Source organism: Loxodonta africana, chromosome 3 (genome assembly GCF_030014295.1).
Source record: "Loxodonta africana isolate mLoxAfr1 chromosome 3, mLoxAfr1.hap2, whole genome shotgun sequence".
Lineage (NCBI taxonomy): Eukaryota > Metazoa > Chordata > Mammalia > Proboscidea > Elephantidae > Loxodonta > Loxodonta africana.
In genome coordinates this window covers 187,238,760-187,261,424 of record NC_087344.1, presented here as the reverse complement: position 1 = coordinate 187,261,424, position 22,665 = coordinate 187,238,760, and the positions used below count along the sequence as shown (strand labels likewise).

Sequence of the window (22,665 nt, the reverse complement as noted above, 5' to 3'; positions counted from 1 at the left end):
TTTTTCAAACCCATGAAATTGTCCTGGATTCCCCCAGGCAAAGATCCTGCACAGTCTGGCCCCCAGCCCCTCTCGGCCTCTATGAATGCCCCCTCCCTCTCCTTACTGAATGGCAGCCACTGGTCTGCACAGACAGGCAGCTTGGGCAGAGGCAGGAGTGAAGGCATTCAGCTTCAGGATAGTCAAGGAACAGTGAGAAGCTTGGTGTAGTTGGACATAAAGAGTCATTCGTTTTATTGCCTAAGCCGATAAATCTTGATACTGAAGCCTCAGTTACAGGTAGCTGGATTATTCAAAGCTGGATTCCCCAGCCCCCCAACTAGGATCTGGTTGAAAGCTAAAATTCTTGAAACCTCATCTGGGAGAAGATGTCCAAGCCGCTTTGCCCCATCACGCTGTTTCTCGGCTTGCGGACATTCCCAGCCATGAGGGCGGGGACCCAGCCTGTGGCACTGCCCACCCCCTGTGCCGCCACTCCCTCTCCCATCAGCAGGGCTCCTGTGCCCAGGACATCCCCCACATCCGTGGCGAGGCTTCCAGGAACTGAAAACCACCTCCTTGTGAAAGTTCGGTTTTCTGGTCTGGGACAGACCTTGACATTCTGGCCCCTCCAGGTTAAGTCCTTTTGATCAAGACAGGAAATAAATGAGGAAATGGAATCAGGAACTTGAAAAATCAGGCAGGGCATTAAATAACATTGACTCGCATAGGGAGAAAGTTATTCCCGTCTCATTTCTGCTGAAGTTAAGAAAAAAGTCCAAGGTTGGTGCTAGTATTTCTTTAAACCTCCCTAGTACTTGCTAATCTTCCTTTATAATAAAGATAATCCTCAGAGCCTTTGCAGGGAACACTATCTAGTTAGAATTTAGTAATGTGAGTTTATCATACTCAGTTTTCCAGTCACCTTCAATTTATGTTTTCCACTTACAGAGTGACGTAAAGTTTCTTTTTAAATGTGTTTACATTTTAAAAGAATCCGTTTAAAGAAAAATGGTAACAGTGCAGGCAGTATCTGGATCTAGCACAAATCATCTTGTGATTCACGAATGACATCACAAACAGAGCTGTGGAGAGTGAAGGGTCCATTTGTTTGCAAGACTGACCACTTGTTAAGCCAACCTGGCCCTTCCCTGGAGCAGCTGTCCAGCTCTGGTGCTTGTCTTTATCCCCTCTCTCTCATCCCAAAGGTTCGTTTACCAAGCCAAAGTTGGGGGTCGCTGGTTCCCGGCCGTCTGCGCCCACAGCAAGAAGCAAGGCAAGCAGGAAGCAGCAGATGCGGCTCTCCGCGTCTTGATTGGGGAGAACGAGAAGGCAGAACGCATGGGTTTCACAGAGGTAACCCCAGTGACAGGGGCCAGTCTCAGAAGAACTATGCTTCTCCTCTCAAGGTCCCCAGAAGCACAGCCAAAGACAGTTAAGACGTCTACTTTTGGTGCTCTTTTTTTGGGGTTCCTGCTAACTCCCCTCTGGGTGAAGTCAGCTCTTGCTGTCGTGAATTATTCCCAGGCTTTCATGTTAGCCTCAATAGAACGTAAAATGGGACTAGCTGTGAGAGGGGAAAAGATGACCCACAAGTCAAGTAGAGCATGACCTCCCTGCCCACTACTATGTACGGTGGACATAGATGGGGCTGTGTGGTCCTGACGTAGCCTCCTGTCCCCACAGCTTCCTCTCACTGGCAGCACCTTCCATGACCAGATAGCTATGCTGAGCCATCGGTGCTTCAATGCTCTCACTAACAGTTTCCAGCCCTCCTTGCTCGGCCGCAAGATCCTAGCTGCCATCATCATGAAGAAAGACCCAGAAGACCTGGGTGTCGTGGTCAGCTTGGGCACAGGTAGGTGAGGCTCTGAAACCCGCTCCCCCAGTCAGCGGTCACCCCAGGGCCTGGAAGCAGGCCCTTCTCATTCTCTCCTGACATTCTGTGTGAGCAAGTCGAAGGGGGGGGAGAAAAAAATCTTGTATTTTTTGTATTCTTGCTACAGTTAATTCGGAGTGCGGGATGAGTTCTCATTTCCTAGGAAAGAGAATGTGAGCGTCAAAAAGCTGAAAATTTGAGGCTGTGTCTGCCTTCAAGCCTTAAGAACAGACAGCCTTTACCCCGTTCCTTGAATTTCCTCTGGAGATTTTACATCTGCTGTAACCCCTCTCCCAGGTAATCGCTGTGTGAAGGGAGATTCTCTAAGCCTAAAGGGAGAAACCGTCAACGACTGCCATGCGGAAATCATCTCCCGGAGAGGCTTCATCAGGTGAACGAGCCGCCTGCCTCTCTGTCCCACCTCTCCTGCCACCCAGGGTCCCTCGGCTGCCACGGGCCTCTCTCTGAAGCCCCACCAGAGCTGGCAGGTCATTGATCCCACAGAGCTGGCCTTTGCCTTCAGCCCCTCCATTTGAACCAGGCTTGTGGAGTCGATCCTCTCTGTGACCGGGCTGCCTCCACCGGCTCAGCCTGTTCTTAAGTGTGCTCCAGCAGGCTCTGCTTCATGCCCTTTTTAAAAAACTCAGAACGACCTCTTGGCCCGCAGGGCCCTGGGGAGGAGGCACCCTTCCTTCTCCACTTGAGGACCTGTCAGCAGCCCCGCTGCCCCTGGCAGCTTTCTCCTCCACTTCACCTTGTCTTTAATTTATGAAAGGAGAGGCTCGGGGAGAAGCAGGAGCCTCCTGTAGCCCTTGAGTCCGTTTGTTCTGCCCTGGAATCCCTGTAGCCGCCATAGCGAGGCGCCCTGGGCAGAAACAAAACTGACCTGAAAGGCTAGCTTCTCTTTGTGAAACCTGAGGTCTCCCATGGAGAACTTCCCACCACCCTGTCTGTACTTCTTTCAACCTGAGAAACCATGAGAGGCCTTTCCTTTAGGTCAGATAGAGATCAGGTTATAGAAGAAACTGCTGTGCCTGGAACTGAACCTGCCTTCTTAACCAGACTTTGTTTTTGTAGGTTTCTCTACAGCGAGTTAATGAAATACAACCCCCAGACTGCGAAGGATAGTATATTCGAGCTTGCTAAGGGAGGAGAAAAGTTCCAAATAAAAAAGACAGTGTCTTTCCATCTCTATATCAGGTCTGTACTGTCTCGCTGTGCCAGCGCTGGCTTCAGACCCCCAGGGTTGGGTATATGATTGCTCTCTTCACCCAAAAATCCAACCTTATTCGATAGGCCACACTCAACCCTGTGTTTGAAGTACGTATCTTGGTGGAGCCAGAGTGATTAAGAGTTTGGCTGCTAACCAAGAGGTCAGCAGTTCGAATCCACCAGCCATTCCTTGGAAGCCCTATGGGGCAGTTCTACTCTGTTGTATCCTACAGGGTTGCTATGATTCGGAATCAACTCAACGGCAACGGGTATACCCCGGTGTAGAATGACTCAACGTACACTTCTTCCAAGACCTCCAGCATCCCATGGAAGGTTTCAGAAAAAGTCCCTTGGTTCTCCCACACATGACTGTATTTTCCACCGGGAGACTGGAGGGAATGTCTGTACAAGTGAGTTTTAACAGATGTCCCTCCTGCAGCACGGCCCCGTGTGGAGATGGTGCCCTCTTTGACAAGTCCTGCAGCGACCGTGCTGTGGAGAGCACTGATTCCCGCCACTACCCTGTCTTTGAGAATCCCAAACAAGGCAAGCTCCGCACAAAGGTGGAGAATGGTGAGTGGCACACGTCCTCCCTCCCACCAAAGGGCTCTGCAAGGCCCCAGGCCGGTCACAGGGACCAGGGCACTACTGCTGGGTTTTTGCCATTAGTTGCTGGAATACAAGAGTGCTATTTACAGGGAGAGGGAACATCTGTAGGGGACAGGTCTGTAGGAAGATTAAGATTCCGTTAGGAATTTGTTCATTTGGAAGACCTGGGAGATCTTCACATCAGCAGACATGGTACCCCCTGTGGAGCTCAGAGGGGAGAGCCTGGCTGGGAATAAAAATTGCAGGGTCATCCTCCCATCGATGGGCTTTACAGCCCTGGGAGTGGATGGGATCACCCAGTGGTGGGAGGTGGGGAGAACATGAAAAGGAAGCGATGCAGAACCAAGGCCTGAGGAGTGGGCAGATAAGGACCCTAAGTGCCCGGTCCACCCCATTTGGTTGGCTGCTGATGCTACTCCTTGTCCACTAGCTCCTTCCCCTCCACTGTCCTCTCAGGCCTCCTTACTGTCTCCTCACGTCCACTCCTATTCCCTTCCGGCCATTCTTCAACAGTCATCAGCGTCATCCTCCAACATAGGTCATGTCCCTCCCCTGCTCGAAACCCTGTAGTGTGAACACAGAGTTACCATATGACCCAGCATTTCACTCCTAGATACATGCCCAAGAGAACTAAAGACATATGTCCACAAAAAAACTGGTACACGAATGTCCATGGCAACATTATTCATAATAGCCAGAAAGTGGTAGCAACCCCAGTGTCCATTAACTGATGAATGGATAAACAAACTGTGGCATATCCATCCAGTGGACTACTAGTCATAAAAGGACTGAGGTACTGATACATGCTATAACATGGATATCACGCTAAGTGAAAGAAGCCAGACACAAAAGGTCACATATTGTATGATTCCGTTCATATGAAATGTCCAGAATAGGCAAATCCATAAAGACAGAAAGTAGATTAGTGGTTGCCAGGCGTTGGAGGCTGGGGGAGTTAGGGAGGAGTGGGGGGTAACTGCTAGTGGGTATCAGGTTTCTTTTTGGGGTGATGCAACATTCTAAAATTGATTGTGATGATGGTTACACAACTTTGAACATTCTAAAAATCATTTCAGTTGTACACTTTCAATGATGAATTGTACGGTATGTAACTTATATATTAATAAAGATTTATTGAAAAGAAACAAACCAACCAAGCCTGTAGTGGCTTCCCACTGCACTTCACGTAAAAGCAAAGCCTGTGGTAAGCACCCAGGCCCAGCGTCATCCGTGCCGCTCTGCCATCACTCATGCCTGGCCTTTTGTCAGTTCCCCCTTGCTGCCCCAGGGCCTTTGCTTTTGCTGTTTCCCTGTCCCGAACGCTTGCACTACAGCTGCTCCTTCTCCTTCATGTCTTAGCTCCCCTGCCTGCTGTATCCCAGGAGGTTCCCCTGCCGTCCTCCACCATAGCTCCCTCGAAGCCTTCAGAGCACTGTTCTATTTAGAATCCTTGTATACGTATTGGTTTACTTGTTTCGTGTCTGTTCCATTTGTCTTTGCTCACTGTTGCTTCCCAGTACCAAGCACAGTGCCTAGCACGTAGTAGGTGTTCTGGAATATCGGCAGAATGAATGAACGAGTAGCCTGTGGCCCAAGTCTGAGGAGTTTAAATGGTCCAGCAAGGTGTGGTCTGGCCCAGTGACCTCTGTCTGACCCAAGTCTCTAACACAGGGGAAGGTACCATCCCAGTGGAGTCCAGTGACATCGTGCCTACATGGGACGGCATTCGCCTCGGGGAGAGACTCCGTACCATGTCCTGTAGCGACAAAATTCTCCGCTGGAATGTGCTCGGCCTGCAAGGGGCACTGTTGACCCACTTCCTGCAGCCTGTGTATCTCAAATCTGTCACACTGGGTAAGGGACATGGAATGCCTTGGGAGCTGAAACTGGTTTGTCCTTCCAGTACCCAAATCACAGCAAACTACATGCTTCGTTGCCAGGCGTTAACTTGACGTCTCCCCTTTTCTGAGTGTGCTTGACTCAGCGGTCAGTAATTGACTCTGACTGCCCAGTCTGCGGTGGCAGGAAGACCAGTTTAGGTAGCAAGCCTAAGTAAAGCCATGGCAGGCAGGGCATTTCAAGGTGAGTTAAACCCAGCAGCTTGAAACTGCAGCGTCTTAGTGTCCGTGTTCTCCACGGTCCTTGGCCTGACGCGGACCCTTATGTGTTGTGCCTGAATATTCGATGATCCCATACAGATCTTAGGTAGCCACAGTCAGAAGGTGCTTCCTAACAACAGAGCCGTGTGTCTGTCCCCATAACCCTATTTTGTACCTTCAAACCACCCCACACCTCCGCCTCTTAATAGCGCATGATACAAGCACAGGTATATACGTTTTTGTACTCAGGTTACCTTTTCAGCCAAGGGCATCTGACCCGTGCTATTTGCTGTCGTGTGACAAGAGACGGGAAGGCATTTGAGGATGGGCTACGACATCCCTTTATTGTCAACCACCCCAAGGTACTGTAACCCCAGCCGTTTTTCCCTTGACCTTTTTCACATTTTCATGCAGTCCTGTCAGCAGAGCACACAGGTATACCGTGGGCAAGGAGAGCCTTGGCTGGTGTCCCGAGAGCTTTCCTTCTCTGAGTCTGGAGTTCAGTTGAATAGAGGTGGGGTTAGTAGTCTAGATTCTGCTTAGTCTTAGCTAACAGGATACTAAATAAGGGGGAGAGATCGAGACCCCACCCTCCTTGCTTCCTATGGGTCTTAAGTCCCTACACCTGAATCTCACTCTGAAAGGATTCCGTCTTTCTCCTTGGGGTCTCTAGGTTGGCCGAGTCAGTGTATATGATTCCAAAAGGCAATCTGGGAAGACTAAGGAGACAAGTGTCAACTGGTGTTTGGCTGACGGCTATGACCTGGAGATCCTGGATGGAACCAGAGGCACCGTGGATGGGTAAGGAGAAAAGCAGAGCCATCCTTCCTGCCCCGACTCGCCAGGGTCTCCAGAGCTTACCAGCTACCTACCCAACCGTGATTTCTCTGCCTCGGGCTCCCCTCTTTCATAGTCTCAGGGGAATAATGAGTGCTTTTATTTCTCCAGGCCACGGAATGAATTATCACGGGTCTCCAAAAAGAACATTTTTCTTCTATTTAAGAGGCTCTGCTCCTTCCGTTACCGCAGGGACCTACTTAGACTTTCCTATGGTGAGGCCAAGAAAGCTGCCCGTGACTACGAGACGGCCAAGAACTACTTCAAAAAAAGCCTGAAGGACATGGGCTATGGGAATTGGATAAGCAAACCCCAGGAAGAAAAGAACTTTTATCTCTGCCCAGTATAGTATGATACGGGACTGACTGGTTGGGGGCGTTTACACTGGGATGAGAGAGGCAGGTTGTAGCATTCCTCCACATTGGTCAAGGTTTTTTGCTCCACCACCGCCCCCCGCCCTTTTTTAATGGAACCAAGAGTGCTAATACTGAGAACTTTAGGTTCCTGTTTATCCCGCTTTCTTTGGGATTGCTGGCTGAGTCTGGCCAGGCCCCCTTCTGTTCTCCCAAGCACAGGGACAAAGACCTAAGGGGAGAGAAAAGGGGTTATCTTTTCACCCAAACCATAAGCAGTCACTGGACATCTGTAGCCCTTTCCTGTTATGGTTCCCTCCCCGCGCCCCCACCCCCCCGCCCGCCCATTTCCTCTAAGCTTGTGTTTGCTACACTGACCTCTTGTGGTCTTGATTAGGTTCCAGTCATGTCTATGCGAATCATGTCAGGACCGATGGTTTCATTGGCGGACTGTGTAGCCCCCTCTCCATCCCTCCTCCCCTTCAGAGATTCCTTCCTTGTGACCATTAAGTTTCTTTTTTTCTACCTGAGAGGGTAAAGAAGTGAACTTAAAGTCTTTGGTGAAACGTTCACAAGGGCAGGAGTTGAAAACTACAGCCAGTTGATTCCTGGCCAGTGGAGGTGTGTGATGGGAATCGGCAGATGACTGCTCCATGGTCTTTGGATCTTGCACTTTAGCCAGCTGGGAGGGGCCGAGAGGCAGGGAAACCTGCTGCTCAGGAAATGTACCCCTTCCCCAGGCAACAAGCATGCCCAGAACCAGCCAGACTGGGCCACAGGAACTGCCTGAGCAGCAGCTGAGGTTCCCCTGCAGGGATGGCACACCCCACTTCCCAGGGAGCACAGATTTTGCTTGGACTATTGCCAAGTTCCCAGCTGCTCCCCTGCCTAAATCATTCCTTGGAATTGGCCTGGCCAGTGAGGGGAGTAGGGCCACAGACCCACCAACTGGCAGAAAAAACCCAGGACAGAACTAGAGGGCAAATCACCTCCACTCAGATAATCAGGACTTGGCAAGAAAAGAGGGGAGAAAATCACGTCCGGTCAGATCACTGTTCCACCTGTCATGTTTGTCCTGAGTGACCCAAGGGAAGTCGACTGCTAAGTCATGCATAAATTAGGAGTGTTTGAAAGAACGCGGTAGATGTTGATTCTTGCCCGCTATATAGATAACTGTAATTGCACAGATTGAAAATTTACATGTTTCCATTTATCCAAGTGCTTTCATTTTGCCACATTCTGAAGTTGGTACATGGGCAGGGCACAGACTGAGGGTCTTCTGCCCTGCCTGTTAGGGAATCTTTCTAGGCTTGGCATATGACAAAGCAGTAGTTGTAGGTAAAAGGGCAGGTAGGTTGTCCTCAAACTCTGTAAGGTGAAGCCCTTTGTCCACACCTCAACCTGATGTTGACTCATGGTCAGAGCCTTCGGCCTCTCTGTGGAGTCTGGCTCTGGGCCCAAGTCAGCCAGACACATTCAAGAGAACTTCAGAGGCTCTGCTACCTCCAGGACCTGACTTGCCTCTCTCCTCTAGATGGCGTATCTTCACCTGTGAACATGCTGAGCCATGCACCCGCCCTCAGATGGTTTTCCAGCCCTCCCCATCCCACTGACCCTCTGCAAACTACTGACTAGTCTGCTAGACTGTCTGTCCCACCTCCTCAACAGTAGATACGTCCACATGTGCGCTTTTATTCTTCGTGGCTATACACTCTGTTCCTTTGGCCAAAAATTGACCAATATAAGAAGACCCAAGTTTTTAGAACACACTAGGGATGTCCTTGCAGAACACCAAAGTGTCCCAAGGACCCAGTAGGGAAACAGTGTCTGTCTTCTGGACGGAAGGGGCCTGCTCCCTGGTCGTGTGCTCTGCTGAAGGCACATCAGTCCTGACCCCCACATCTGGGGCACAGAGGTCTTGTGGTTCCCACCCACTCCAAGAAAGCTCGTCCCCTCAGTCTGCAGACTGGAGGGCTCTCACCTACTGGGTCCTCGGAATGGTTGATCCCTCCAGTTGTCTTGGGCACCAGCATCACCTGCAGACCTCTGACCAGCTACCGTCTCTTTAACTGGGAGCACAGGAGCTCTCAAAAGATCAGAGCCCCACTTGCCCCCAAGATCTTACCTAGCAAACGTCCAGTATTCTGTGTCTGCTGTAGGAAGAGAACAAGGCACCCCTGAACCCTACGTGTCCACTGGAAGTGTGCCTGTGCCAGGCCCTGCACCCCCACGTTCCCCCCCACCCCCTGCACCCAAGTCACACCGAGGAGGCAGAGATCCACCCAAAGGGCTCTGCTCACTCTTCTGTCAAATCTTTGTTTTTAAAAAGCAGGCCCTCCCCCCCCCCTTTTTTTTAATGATCTTTGTAGTTGATTGGTCTGAACTGTGGCTCTTGTGCATTCTTTGAATAATCACTTGTAAGAATTGTCGCTGCTTGAAGCTATTTCCTTTATTCACGTTGAAGGGTCTTTGTTGGTTTTTGGGGTCTTGGTAGTGACTCCAAGAGCAGCATAGGGAAGAGCCCAAGTGTAGACTTGGGTGCCATGATGGCTGCGGTCCAGTTTTATAATTCTGCTTTATGTGTCTCTTGATATCAGTGACTAACAATATACATTCCTCTCATGAATAAAAAAAGAAGACAATTGTTAGGAAGCCTCGAGTCTTGGTTACTGGGGGTGAAGACGGGGTAGACGGGGAACCTGTAGGACTGGGAGTTCTGGTACAGCTCCAGCTGCACTGACTCGGGGATGAAGAGGGCACCCTCAGCCTGCACTAAGGGCTTCCCTGGGCCAGTGAGCTCGTCCGTCCTGGGCGGGAGGTGTGTCAGGCACTCCGAAACTACTTTGCTAGCTCCATCAGAGCCCGCCATTAAATATCTTGTCCCAGGGACTTGGTATGCAAGATTTCAAGGCCCAGAATAGGAAAACATCCCTTGAGACATCACAAAGTACGTTCACAGACCTAGGTCTCCCTGAAGGAGCCCTGGTGGTGCAGTGGTTAGCGCTCAGCCGCTAACCAAAAGGTTGGCAGTTGGAACCCACCAACGGCTCCAAGGGAGAAAGATATAGCAGTATGCTTCTGTAAAGATTGCAGCTTTAGAAACCCTATAGGGCAGTTCTCTGTCCTATATGGTCCCTATGAGTCGGAATCCAGTCAAAGGCATTGGGTTCTCAGTTAGCTGTCCCTGAGGGGTGTTTTTCTACCCCACCTGCCAGCTGCTTTGCCTGCAGAAATATGCATATTCCCTGGACCAGGACTGGCTTGGCCGCAGTCTTAAGGGGACAGGCCACTTGCATTTTACCCAGAATCCCTCTCCATCCTGAAAGAACACACCACTCTTCACAATGTAATTTAGTACAGAATTTCTATAAGATTTATCCTTGACCTTTTAAAAATTTTACCAGTGAGTACAAAGTACCTAATATGAGGCTACCGTAAGTCAAAATCAAGCCTCCCCTCATCTAGAATCCTCCCATCATATAGATGGAACAACTGAGGCCAGGAGAGCTGGCAGCACGTTTGGGGGCACATGGAGTCAGGCCCATAACTGCGTGGGTGTCTTTCATAGTCTGCTGAAAAAAGTGCTGGGTGAACTGAATATTGTCTCTGCCATGATGTCCCATGAGCCTCAGTGTTTTTGCCCTCTCTTCTCAGGCAGCAAGTAGTTCCGCCTAGAGGGGAACACAGAATCCGGGTCTTTTAGGAAGTGGCCAGTTCCCTTGATACCTAACGCAAATGCCCAGACTGCCCTGCCCACCACGCCTCCTCAGGGAGGCAGGACTGCCCTGTGGGGCACACGAGGATTTTCTTGAGCTTATCGTTTCTGCTGCTCTTCACTCTTCTTTCATCCGTGGGGCCACAATTTAATACTGTTGCCGGAATTTGGACCCACATCAAACTAGTGTTCCGGGGCCAGGTCTGGCCTCCACGTGGACTGCAGCCTTGATGTCCAGGCCATCCCTGCCTCCATGGGGCAGGTCCTCTCCCCTGCTGGGCTCTGTCTACTTCAGGCCATCGGACGGACTTGTGAGTCAACAAATCACAATAATTCAACAGCAGGCTGTTACTGCTCACCTTTCCTTTAGATTCTTGTAATATCTAACCTCTCATGAGTCCAATTTCACCACTACTCTCGCTTTCCTCCTATTTGCCAACCCCAGCCTGGGATGGTTCCCCCTCGTCCCCACAAACAACAGAGCGACAAGACATCTTTGCAAACAACCTTCTTTACAAGAAGCTTGAGTTCCTGATGAGTTTGGCCTGGGCTGGCCTAGACCAGTGCAAGTATTCCAGGAGTGTAGACAAAGGGGGCCAAGGCCAGTGTGAGGGATGTGGGGGCACCAAGGGTGGGTGAGTGAGTGAAGTGTCCTAATGATTCCTAGACCTACGGTGCCTTAGGGACCACGTGATAATCACATTGGCCTCTTGGGCCTATTGGGATGAATATTAAAAGGTGGTCCCCGTTCTCTGTCCAGTCAGGTTCACGAGTGGGAGGCTGGTCAGCAGCAGTCGGGGTGCGAGAGGTGCCGCGACCAGCCCAATCTGCATAGAAGCAGGGGATGACTAGCTGAAACCCAGTCCACTCTGGTTTTGGGAGTGACGTCAGAGAAGACCCTGGATGTCCCTCGCTTCCCTCCCCAGAAGCTTTCTTCCTCCCTGCCTCGGAGACCACAGCAAAAGCATGGACTTTGGGGTCACCAGCTGTGTCACTTGGCTTCTCTGAGATCCATTTTCTCTTCTATAAAACGGGGATCCCTTCCCTACAGGATTGTTGTAAGGACTACAGACAGGGCATCTGAAGAAACTGGCTCAGCGCAGACCCTTGGTAAACACCAACTAGAACTGTGGTTGGGAGGGGGCAGGACACGGGCCCGAACGCCCAAACCCTCCAAAGAGCCTTCTCTATTCCCTGAGAGGGAAATCATCTTGCCCTCCCAACGCAGACAGCCTTCCTCTGCAGAAAACTCCATCTGGGGCTGCCCAGGTCTTGTTTGCTTTTTTATTTTCACTAACTTGGCACAGCTGTTCCAGTCCTAGACACCTGCTACCAGGAAGCTGCCTCCCTCCTGCACTGCCAATCATCAGGAGCGGAGGGCCTGGGCGTGACTCTTTTCAGAGAGGAATGGCTATTAGCTCGCCTGTAGCCCTGCCAGATCTGATGGAGATAATCCCGACTCACGTCCTCACTGCCATCCTGGACCGCCTCACTCCGGGATTCAACCCTGTCTCTCTGCCTCCCTCTCCAGTGTCACGGCCACACCCACTGCTGAGCTGGGCACCTTATTCTCTCCAAAGACAGCCCCAACATGGAAAGTGGGCTGGGAGCTTCCCTGACAGCACCAAGGGAAGGACAGAGGACTGGGAGTGAAAGAGACTGTGGTTCCCCAAAGTGTCCAACTGTGCTTAAGGGTGGTAAGACCTTGCCCATGCAATGGAGCCCTCCTTCAAATCCTCTACTCCGCGATCCCACCCAGTGTTCTTCGAGTTTGCTGTGTGTCTGCTCTCACTATCAGCACCAGCTCCCCACCTCCACTGTGCTTGGAGAGCAGGAGGCCCAGCTGGGCTCCAGAGAACAGAATGGCCTGTGTTGGGCCAGGCCCCTGGCGTGCACTTGGCAGACTGACCCCTCTATGACCTGCCATCTGCCATCCCCACACTGAGCACAGGCTGGAACCACAAATCAGAGCCAGTCAAGTGTGAGTGGGAGGGAAAGGGATGGGCAGGAGATCCCTTGGGAGGCCTGTTGGCGTAACCAGCCAGGCGGCCTCCAGCTGGCCCCTGGGAGCCGTGTCAGCATACAGCCTCCAGAGACCCACAGGATGGACAGTCAGGCTGTGCTTTCTGGGGAGCCCCTGGCAATAGCAGGCCTGTCCACCTGTCCTTCCAAAGTTCTGCTTCAAAGCTGGTCAGGTTTGGTTGGGAGAGGGAAGTGGAGGAGCCAGAGCAGGAAGGATGGAACCCCGAATAGAAGTAACAAGAGGAGCAGTGCAGCTGGCCTCTGCAGACCTCCACAGCTGCTCCCTCCTGCCCAGTCTGGCTCCGCTGCAGGCAAAAAGGCTGAGTCTGCTTAAAGCTGAAATCCTTACTTTACTTCTTTCAAACAACCAGTCAGTTCAGAGTGGGCAGAAGAGCAGGACACTCACTCCAGATGGATTTCAGGGCAGGTGGAAGGTCAGAGACCCAAGCAAGTTGTCTTCCCCTCTGGGTCTGTTTCCTCATCCATAATATGGCTCATGTCAGCAGAACCAATAACTGAGAAAGATTCTTCCAGCTCTGTGATCTCTGTGAAGCTGCACTACTCACACAGTTGAAGTCCTTGGACCTCAGGCTCCAAGCAGGTCACCCAGGCTCAGCATTCAGAGGCCCTCCTAATACCCAACTGTGTCCACCACACACTGAGCCTGAGCAAGAAGGGAAAGTCTAGGGGGTACAGAGAATTCTTCATTGGACCAGGAGGGGGCCTGGGGCTTGGGCTCTGGGCCCCTTAGAAGCAAGGTTGGGGTGGAAGCCTGCCCCAGGAACCTGTGCCCTCGGCACCTGGCTAAGCCCTCTGTGCAGGAACCTCTGCCCACTGAGGCGCACCCAGCCCAGCTGCTGTCCACTCAAGCAGGGTGGACACCAAGTCCCATGCAGGCCTCTCTCCTCTTGCTCCTCCCTTCTGAACTACCTATTGTGTCAGGCCAGCCCAGCAGAGAGTCCAAGTCCCTGTCCTTCTCGCAATCCAACTTGCCCTCCTCCCATGACTTGGAGGCAGCAGATGAATCTGTCCCTTTCTTGGCTCCTCCCAATCACATTTTCCTCAGGGTGGAAGGCTCCAATGTCCGTCTCCACTTCTTAGCCTTCATCTTCCACCGTCACCACTATTGCCTGGCTTGGTACAAGAGGAGGAGAGTGGCCTGGACACGATGCAACTGGTCCAGCCTCCAGGTGGGAACTGACTGTGTGGGTGGAGGCGTGTTCGTGGGAGGGCTCCAGGTGAAGTAAATGGATGGATCTGTCGGGGCAGTGCCCCTCTTCCTGGTAGCTCACTTGTCCCTTCTCCACCCAACACTTTTGTACAACAGACAGGAAAGGGGTGAAGGAGCATGGAGCTGAGGAAGGCCTCACTTGGAGCTGGGAGCCGAGTGGTCTGGGTGGAGGAAGGTGGTGGTGGTATAGTTCTGGAAGAGAGGCTGCAGGAACATGCCGATGGTGCCAAAGACACAGACGAAGACAAAGATCCAGAGGAACAGGCGATCAATCACCATGGCGACATACTTCCAGTCCTCACTCACCTGGATGGAGGAGGAGGCCCAGGTTTCAGTCACATGATTCAGGGTGGGAGTGGAATGGGTATATACAGTTCCCACCACACACACCCCTGGCTTCTCTCCCTTAGTGACCCTAGACTGACCTAGCTAAGGCATGGTTCTGATTTGGCCTACTTAAAAGCTTGCAGTGGTCCCACTGCCCTCAGGACCTATCCAAACTCCCAAGTCTGGAGTCAGGTCCCACCCACAGCAAGCAGGACCTATATGTCTCCTATCCTCTCCCACCCCATTACTCAGACTTACCAAACCTCAATGAGTCCTCTCGAGTTCCTGTCTTTGGATTTTCTTTGTGTCTAGAATTCCTGTCCTCCCTTTCGCTACACATTCTCAAAGCCCAAATCAAATGTCACCTCCTCTATGAAGGCTTCCCTGACCTGATCAGAATGGGTTTCCTCGGCACTGTGTACACAGCCCCGTGGCAGTACTAATGCTGTGCTGTATTTTCATTTCAATATGCAGGGCTCCCCCCCACCCCTCCACTAAGCTCTGAACTCCTGAACCACAGGGACCCTGTCTGGTTCATCTTTGTGACCCTGGCATCTGGGACACAATGCGTCCAGTAAATGGCGTGTTGAATTAGTGGATAACTGGCTTCCTCGGCAGGCCTTGCTCTTTATATGACTATACAGGAAACCCCATCCAGCAGCACCCCTTCAGGCATGAAGGCCCCAGGGGGCAAGGACTGAGTCCCAGATGTGTACAAATCAGTCAGAAAGATAACGGCTCTGAAGGGTTGAGAGCCAGCCGCAGCAGTGCCCACATGAAGGACCAGTCTCTCAGAGCTGCTCTGCTCTGGCCTGAGTCCGGGCCCTCAGATGCACATTACACTGGAGCCCAGCTAGCTCAAAGGTGGCAGGAGGCACCTGCACACCTTCATTTAGTCGGCAGCTGACTAATCACGCATTCACGTCACAACTGTGCCTGCTGTATACCTGGTACCGTGCTAGGCTAGACACAACTAGAGCAAGACAGACATATCCTGCCATGTACATGCTACTGAGGGAGACAGACACAGAAACGGCAAGGACTAAACTCTTTACACACTGGTAGGTGCTTCTACGGAATGAAAGGACTGAGATAAAGAAATGGAGGGAAAAAGAAATTTTATAGAGTGTGGTCTGGGAAGGCCTCTTAGAGAAGATGACATTTAGGCTCCAACGTGATGAGTGAGAAGCAGCCAGCTCTGTCAGGAATTAGCTGGAGAGGGAAACAAACAAACCCAGCTGAGGGACATTCAAACACCTGTACCCTTCAAAACTGTTTATGCCACAAAAGACAAAGCTGAAGAACTGTTCCAGAATGATGGAAACTAAAGAGACGTGACAACTAAATGTAATTTGAGAAGCTGGAGGGAAGTAAGGGGAAAATGCTCTGAAGCACAATCCTGGGACAATTGGCAAAATTTGATTATGGACTGCATATTAGATAAGGGTATTGTAGGGATGCTGAATTTGATCATTGACCCAGTGTTATGCAGCGGCATGCCTCTGTTCTTAGGAGACAGACACTGAAGTATTTGGGATAAAGGACCACGATGTCTGCAACTTACTCTCAAATAGTAGAGCAAAAAATAAGAATAGTCAATTTTTTTTAAGGAAAAGGAGAGAAACATCCCAGGCAGAGGGACCCATATGTGCAAAGGCTCTGAGTGGCGCAGACAGGTCAGGGACAAAAGCAAAGGGGAGGAGGCGTAAGATGAGGTGGGAAGACACTGTGTGTATTTGGCTGGAGGAGCGCAGGACCTAAAACAGGGAGTCTATTAGGAGACCCTGCTCTGATCCAGGCAAGCGCTGATGGTGGCCTGGAAGCAGGGTGGAGTTGGTGAGAAGAGGATGGACCACTGAGTGGGTGGTGATGATATTCACTAAAGGATAGGGGAAACTGGGGGACAGCAAGCTAGTGAGGGGGATGCAGAGCTCGTGATCTGTTTTGGAAATGTGATTTTGAAATGCCTGTGAACCATCCAAGTAGGTCACTGCAGCCTCAGCACCTAGCTCACGAAATGCACCCTGCACGAGTGGGCTGCACCCCAACACCTCAGACTTGGCCTTAGGGCTCCGGGGCTCCCACTTCCCTCTCCTCCAGACTCAGGCCCCAAGCCTCTTCCGCTCTCTGGATGGTAAAGAACTCCCTGGCCAAAGCCCCTGTCCCATCTCCTGCCCTCCAGGAGGCCAGAAATACCAGGCTTTTAAGCCCCAGTCCACAAACAGCTCAAGAGCCGACCCTAAGCTGGAATGGCAGCCTCCCAGTGGAAACCTGGTCAGTCTCCATGACAATAACTGAGCCTTGGCCTGGAAACACCCAGGTATCCTGTGACTGACCACAGAAAAAGGCAGGGCTATTATAGTGGAGGGCTCTCAAAAAATCACACACTCCCCCTCTGGCCCCAGGCCCAGTGCTCAAGCAGTCCCCTTTCCTGGAGCCTCTGCAGGAAGAGTTGGGTTTGCAAAAAGCCGCGCGCGGGTGGGTCCAAGGAGCCCTTGCCTCCACCTGCCCCACCTCGATAAACATTTCACCAGGCCGTCCCCTGGGGCCTGGAAGAGCAGCAACGGGATACTGATTTGGGACTCTGTCCTCTCAGTGCAGAGTAGTCTCGTGGAACCTCTTAAACTCCCCCGCCACACACACATACACTCTTTCCACTGCCCTCAATTTCCTCCCCGCGGGGCACACCAAGGACTCATCTCCGTTTGTCCTGGGAACTGCAAGCCCGAGAACTTGCGAATCAAGCCCTGGGTCACTGCTCTTGTAGTCCCGATGCCGCCGCCCTCCCAACACTCACAGGGCACCAGCTGAGGCATTTTTCCCAAAATACTAGTCCTCCGGAAGCCGCAAGGTCGTCCTGTACCGACTCCTACTTCTGCAGCGCCGCCTCCCGGAAGCCAACCGAGAATCCAAGCCAAGTTCCCACCCCCACCCCCCGGCCCCCAGCCTCAGCCCTGACTCGCCCTCCCGGGTCCTGAGCTCGCGTCTAAGGCAGGAAGGTGGCTGCTGTCCAGATACTGGGGCCCTGACAGCCTGAAGCCCTATCCCCCTCCTCCCCACTCCCCACTCCCCATCCCCTGTGTCCCCGCAGCCCGCACTCACACTCTGGTCCTCGTCCTCACTCCGCATGTGGTCCGCAATGAAGCGCACGCCGTCCACCGCCTCCCGAAGGCCGCAGCCGCACGGGCCCCCGGGGCCGGCCACCTGCGGGGGCTCAGCCCCGAAGGCCCCGGCCAGGCCCTGGACCGACGCGCGATTGACGAAGCACGTACATGAGTCGGCCCCGGGGACTTCGCGGAAGAAGAACGAGGCTTCTGCGCCCTCGCGCTCACGCTGGCGCCGCCGCAGGCGCAGGCGCTGGCGGGCGCAGTGGTGGCGTGGCTGCTGCATGAAGAGCAGCGCCGGCAGCTTCTCCAGGAAGACGACCTTGACCCAGGGCGCCATGGTGTGCGTGGTGGGGGAGCGGTGGTGCACGTTGAGCACGCACACGCTGGTGACGATGGAGAAGGTGACGAGCACCATGGTGAACATGAGGTACTTGCCGACCAGCGGCACGTCGAGGGAGGTGGGCGGCACGATCTTGGAGATGAGCAGCAGGAAAACGGTGAGCGCCAGCAGCACGGAGATGCACAGCGTCATCTTCTCACCGCAGTCGGACGGCAGGTAGAAGACCAGGATGGCCAGTGAGGTGATGAGCACGCAGGGGATGATGAGGTTGATGGTGTAGAAGAGCGGCTTGCGGCGGATGATGAAGTCATACGTGATGTCCACGTAGGTGGAGTCATCGGGGTTCTCGTTGCGCCGGCCCGGCAGTGCCACGATGTCCCACTCACCGCTGGGTGTGAAGTCGTCCAGGCTGGCCACGTCACTTTTGAGCACCAGGTCGATCTCGGTGCGGTCGTAGGTCCAGGAGCGGAACTTCATGGTGCAGTTCTGCTGGTCAAATGGGAAGTGCTTTACCTCGATCTTGCATGCGCTCTTATAGATGGCGGGTGGCAGCCAGAAGATGCTACCGTCATAGGAGACCACAGCGTTGGAATAGAAGGACACCTCGTACATGCCGTCAGCACTGCCAAGGGATGGGCACAGTCAGCCCTGGCCTGAGCGTTCCCCCATCCCCACGCATCAACCTAGCCACGGGTGGGAGGAGAGGAAAGCGAGAGGGAGATATGGGGAGACCCAGGTCTGAGGGGACTGGTAACCATTCAGGAGTATAGGGAGGTGGCACTGGATTGAGCAAGAAGGGAATGGAAGTGGGATGGTGGGGAGAAGAGGTGTCCTGGTCAGGAGAAGAGAGCAGACAGGGTGGGGGAGGGCTGCTCTTCACGCATTATGTAAGCTGGTTGCTTCATATGAGGATGGAGAGATTGGGGAAGCCTAGGAGGCCAGAATGAGGAGCCCCAGGCCATGGAGGAGTACTCCAGCAGGTGGGATCAAGGGGTGGCCCCATCAGTGGAGGAAGGTAGTTTTGTATCTTGGAGGTGAGAGGGATTATTGCAGGAGAGGGCATGGAACTTGGAAGAGAAAACTGAGACCTTAAGGTTCTTTGATCCCTCCTAGCCTTCCAGGAAAGCCTATTCTTGAACCACTTTAGACACTGGGGGCTGTCAATCCTTGTTTGTACCCCCTTATACCGCCACAGCTGCAAATGCTAGGAGTCCTAATTCACGGGAGGAGGCTGGCCGTGGCTCTAGCTGCCTGTCTGAATAGTGACTGTCTGCGTATCTGTCCATGAAAAGTCCCTTCCCCTCCCCAGCATGTGCTAATTTCTCTTACTTACTTTTCCTCCCCTCCCTGAACACTTCCATGGTTTCCCCCAGACTCCTCATTGCCCCAGGGTCACCTACTTGTTGTACAGGACCACATCTGGGAGCCAGATGTGCTTAGATGGGAGCCGAACTTTCTTCATGTTGTCAAACTCTTCAGGCTTCCAGGTGAGGCGATAATCCTCCCACTCCTGGGGAGGGAGAGAGAGAAGCAGCACCACTTTCTGCTCTGGGAGGGGCTTGAGATCGAGGGGCCACATCTGGCTTGAGGAAGCTTCCAAAAGCCAGCTCCTCCCCACAGTGGCTTCTCTATTTTCTAAGTTAATTTGCATAGCTAAGCCAAGATATTAGAATCTACATTTAAAAATGAGAAGATGAGTCTTGGAGAGTTTAACATGTTCAAAGGCACGGAGCTGGGAAGTGGCAGAACCAGGATTTAAATCCAGTTATTTAAGATTGCAAAGTCTATACCTTTCTGCTGCTCTTGGGGAGGCTGAAAGGGCAGAGAAGTCACTGTGGGGAGTGAAGGCTTCCTCAAACAAGATGTGGTCCCTCTTGTCCCTGTCCTTGACCTCAAAAGCACATGCAACAAAGAAGGAAGAAAAGGTAGGCCAGGGCTGTGGGTGGAAGGAACACTAACCTGGGTCAGCCAGACATTGGTGGTCATGATCTGCTCCCGCTCATGCTATGGAGAAGAGAAGCTGCTGAGCAGGCCCCTAGCCTGTGAACTCACTGCCCCCTATGTCCCTCCTGTACCTTCCCAAGCCTTGGGAACTCCAGAGGAGTCAGCACAAACATGCACAAATTGCAACTATGCTGACTTTAGTACCTGGGCAGAGATTGGGGCCCCCACTCACCACACTGATAAGTTGGGCCAATGATACCATGAGCTGTACCGTCACCAGCTCAGAGCCATTGGTAGCTGGACGGATGAGCTTGTTGTAGCGAGAAGGGTCCAGGAGATGCTCCACCAGCCGCTCTTCGGTATCTGTACCCCTGGCCCCTGGGCAGGAGAGGGCAGGAGGTAAGTAAATAGGCAGGCAGGGTCCACCCAGGATCTCACTCTATCCAGGCAAGCAGAACAACCCAGGCTCAACCAAGAGGCTATAACTTCCCACTCTTCCATACCTAACGGTACCCATGGAGCCCTAGACCAAGATCCTCATAGAGAAGCCCCTCTCTGAGATCACTGACCAAGGAGCCCAGACAGAGCCCATGGAGATACCTCCAGACTAAGAACCCACTCTGTAAGAATTAGCAGAGACCTACTCTTCCTCTAAGACCTCAGAGGGTGGATTCAAAGGCTTGAGATTTCTGCTTCTGTGAATTCCTCCAGCAGATAAAAAAAAAAAAAGCAGGAACAGTTACTAGTGTCCCACCTGACACCTTTTCTCCCCAGTGCCCCTCTATATATGCAGGTAACATTTTGTGCTACCACATGTGATTGTGGCCACAACCCCCCCCCCCCAAAAAAAGCGTTGGGTTTAAGCAGGCTATTTGAGTTGCCCGAGCTCTGAGTCAGGGCATTTTATCTACCCCAAGTTCCACACACACACAGAAGCCCAGCCTCCATGAGATGGCTCGGGACTGTGGAAAGCCATTCAGTTGTACCTTCCCTTTGTACCTGCCCCTCCACACACTATCCCCATCTGCAACTCTGCACTTGCACATACCCCCACCCTTCCGATCACTGCTTCCTGGCCCTCAGCCTGGCAGAGCTCTGTCTCTTCAAGGTCTCCTGTCCCACCCTACAAGAGGGCCAAGAAGTCAGTTTTCTCCCTTCCCCTGGGGGGTGGTCAGACTTGGGAGCTCAAAGCAGGGGAGAGGAAATGATGACTAGCCAAGGGAGGAGCACTGGACCAGGCAGATTTCTTGAGACAGTGTTTCACAAGAAGCCAAATGGCAACTCAGCTGTGGTCAGAGTCTGCCCTCCTGCCACTCCAGAAAGCCTGGGGAGCTCTTCTCCCTCCTTCTTCTCTGTGCCCACACATGTCCCAAAGCCACTGCCCAGGTTTCCATCTCTCCTTTGCATCACTTACTCCTTTATATATCTACTCCCCCCAGTTCGGTGTCCTAGGCGCTCCCTCCAGTCCCCTGGGATCTCTCCGCTAATCTCTAACAGGCTCCCCTATCCCTGAGGGATCCCTCCATCCCATCTTCCGGCCTGGTCGGGGCGAAACAGAGAGCGGCGAATCCTGAGCCACTGGCTGGGGTAGGCGGACCTGGCCAGTGCCCGTCCTTACCTGGGCACAGCCCGAGGAGGCCAAAGCTGAGAAGCAGCGCCATGGGGCCGCAGCGCCCGGCCATGCTGTGGGCATAGCTCGCTGCCTCGCCCAGAGCTCTCAAGCGCTCCGCGAGCGGGGGGCGCTGTCCGTGGTGCTGAAGCTGCGCCCGCGCCCCCAGCGCCCGGCTGGAGTTGGGCCCAGGTTGGTGCTCGCAGCCCTTGGTGCTGCTGCGGCCGGCCACCGCCCTGGCGATTTCGGGGGCTCAAGAGACGGGTTACAAGGAGGAACCAGGCTCTCGCTTATCCCGGTCTGAGCGGGCGGAGCGTTTTCCGGCTTCTCTTCTGGGGAATACGATTGGGACAGTGAGGGGGAGGAGTCTCCGCCCCGGAGGCGGAAGCGCCGGGTCCCAGAAAAAAAGGGGGTCTCTGGGCTAAGTGTTCTTTGGCTGGTCCTGCCCAGTTAGGGTGTGTATGAGACCGAAGAAGTGCGGTGCACGGGACGGCAGAGGTCTAAGGCCCGTAGTCCTGGGAGGGCCTGGAGGGGTTTGAGAAGAGGCAAGAGGTCGAGCGGGAAGAAGCAGCGCGAGTAAGCAAGTGAGTCAGGCCCACTTAGTACAGGGCTGCGGAGGGCCAGAATGAGGGGCGAGAGTCGCGAGGGTCTTTTGGGGTTCTCTGCCTTTTTTTTTTTTCCATACCAAATCCAAATGATCCTGCTTCCCGGGACGGTTGATGATACAGCAGAGATAATGCATTTTAGGTCCTTAGAGAACGACATTAGGCGCCCCCTCGCCTGTTCTCTTCTCTACCTTTATAAACTCCTAAGAGGGTAATCTTACTGCCTTCCCCCAGGGGGGTCTAAGGTGGGGAGGTCTGGACTGTGCCTGAAAAAAAGGTAACCTTGAAGGTTTTGACGAATGGGAGGATAAGTGACCCTTATCAATTAGCAGCTCTCACCTCCATTCCCTTCTACTCCAGTCCTTGACCTCCATATGACTACGGGGATCAGGAGACCATTTCACGGAGGCCCCTGCAGAATAAAGCTAACACAAATGAGCAAAGCTGAAAGGGAGAGACGTGTCGAAACTTGATTACATCTTTGATCTTTTAGCTACTGAGGCCCCCTCCCGCCCCCTCCCTTTTTTTTTTTTAATCTAAAGCAGGTTTGAATTGGGTTTTTGTCACTTTCAACCAAAAGATTCCCAACTAAAACAGCCTTATCATACAAAAAGGCTCTGTTTTGTCCCATCCATGTCTACTTCTCCAACCTCACCTGGGCCACTCTTGCCCACACTCCAGCCATTGGCAATGTCTTTAAATTCCTTGAACATTCTTTTCCTCCCACAGCTCCTCCACACTTAAGGGCCTTTTAAACACTGAGTTTCTTTTGGCTCTTTTATCATCCTGTTGTCTCC

The 22,665-nt window shown here is 52.7% G+C and overlaps 2 protein-coding genes across 8 annotated transcripts in view; one reads left to right on the top strand and one right to left on the bottom strand.

Moving 5' to 3' along the window:
* ADAR (adenosine deaminase RNA specific) overlaps positions 1–9,610 on the top strand; it is a 59,613-nt gene extending 50,003 nt beyond the window's left edge. For 3 of the 7 annotated variants that reach the window (XM_023554019.2, XM_064282649.1, XM_064282648.1), the window contains exons 7-15: positions 1,188–1,413; positions 1,666–1,837; positions 2,156–2,249; positions 2,936–3,058; positions 3,510–3,643; positions 5,351–5,533; positions 6,028–6,140; positions 6,452–6,579; positions 6,727–9,610. In XM_023554019.2, coding sequence (XP_023409787.2) covers positions 1,188–1,413; positions 1,666–1,837; positions 2,156–2,249; positions 2,936–3,058; positions 3,510–3,643; positions 5,351–5,533; positions 6,028–6,140; positions 6,452–6,579; positions 6,727–6,964 — 1,411 coding nt within the window. In that variant the 3' untranslated portion in view covers positions 6,965–9,610. Of the gene's footprint in view, positions 1–1,187; positions 1,414–1,665; positions 1,838–2,155; positions 2,250–2,935; positions 3,644–5,350; positions 5,534–6,027; positions 6,141–6,451; positions 6,580–6,726 lie in introns of those variants that run through there. The other 4 variants (XM_010594789.3, XM_023554018.2, XM_023554020.2 and 1 more) reach the window with 4 other exon arrangements.
* On the bottom strand, positions 9,600–21,336 carry CHRNB2 (cholinergic receptor nicotinic beta 2 subunit). The gene is made up of 6 exons (XM_003415103.4): positions 21,273–21,336; positions 19,887–20,032; positions 19,670–19,714; positions 19,111–19,220; positions 17,366–18,332; positions 9,600–14,242 (listed from the first exon to the last, which is right to left on the bottom strand). Exons 1-6 carry the CDS (start codon positions 21,334–21,336, stop codon positions 14,072–14,074), a joined length of 1,503 nt encoding a protein of 500 aa, XP_003415151.1. The 3' UTR covers positions 9,600–14,071.
* Between the last annotated feature and the right edge of the window lie 1,329 nt (positions 21,337–22,665).

Excerpts from the sequence above, each read along its gene's own strand:
- CHRNB2 (XM_003415103.4), bottom strand. The coding sequence starts at position 21,336 with ATGGCCGGGCGCTGCGGCCCCATGGCGCTGCTTCTCAGCTTTGGCCTC. Across the intron at positions 19,221-19,669 it reads CCAATGTCTGGCTGACCCAG|GAGTGGGAGGATTATCGCCT; the intron begins GTTAGTGTTCCT and ends CTCCCTCCCCAG. Across the intron at positions 18,333-19,110 it reads GATGTGGTCCTGTACAACAA|TGCTGACGGCATGTACGAGG; the intron begins GTAGGTGACCCT and ends ATCCCTTGGCAG.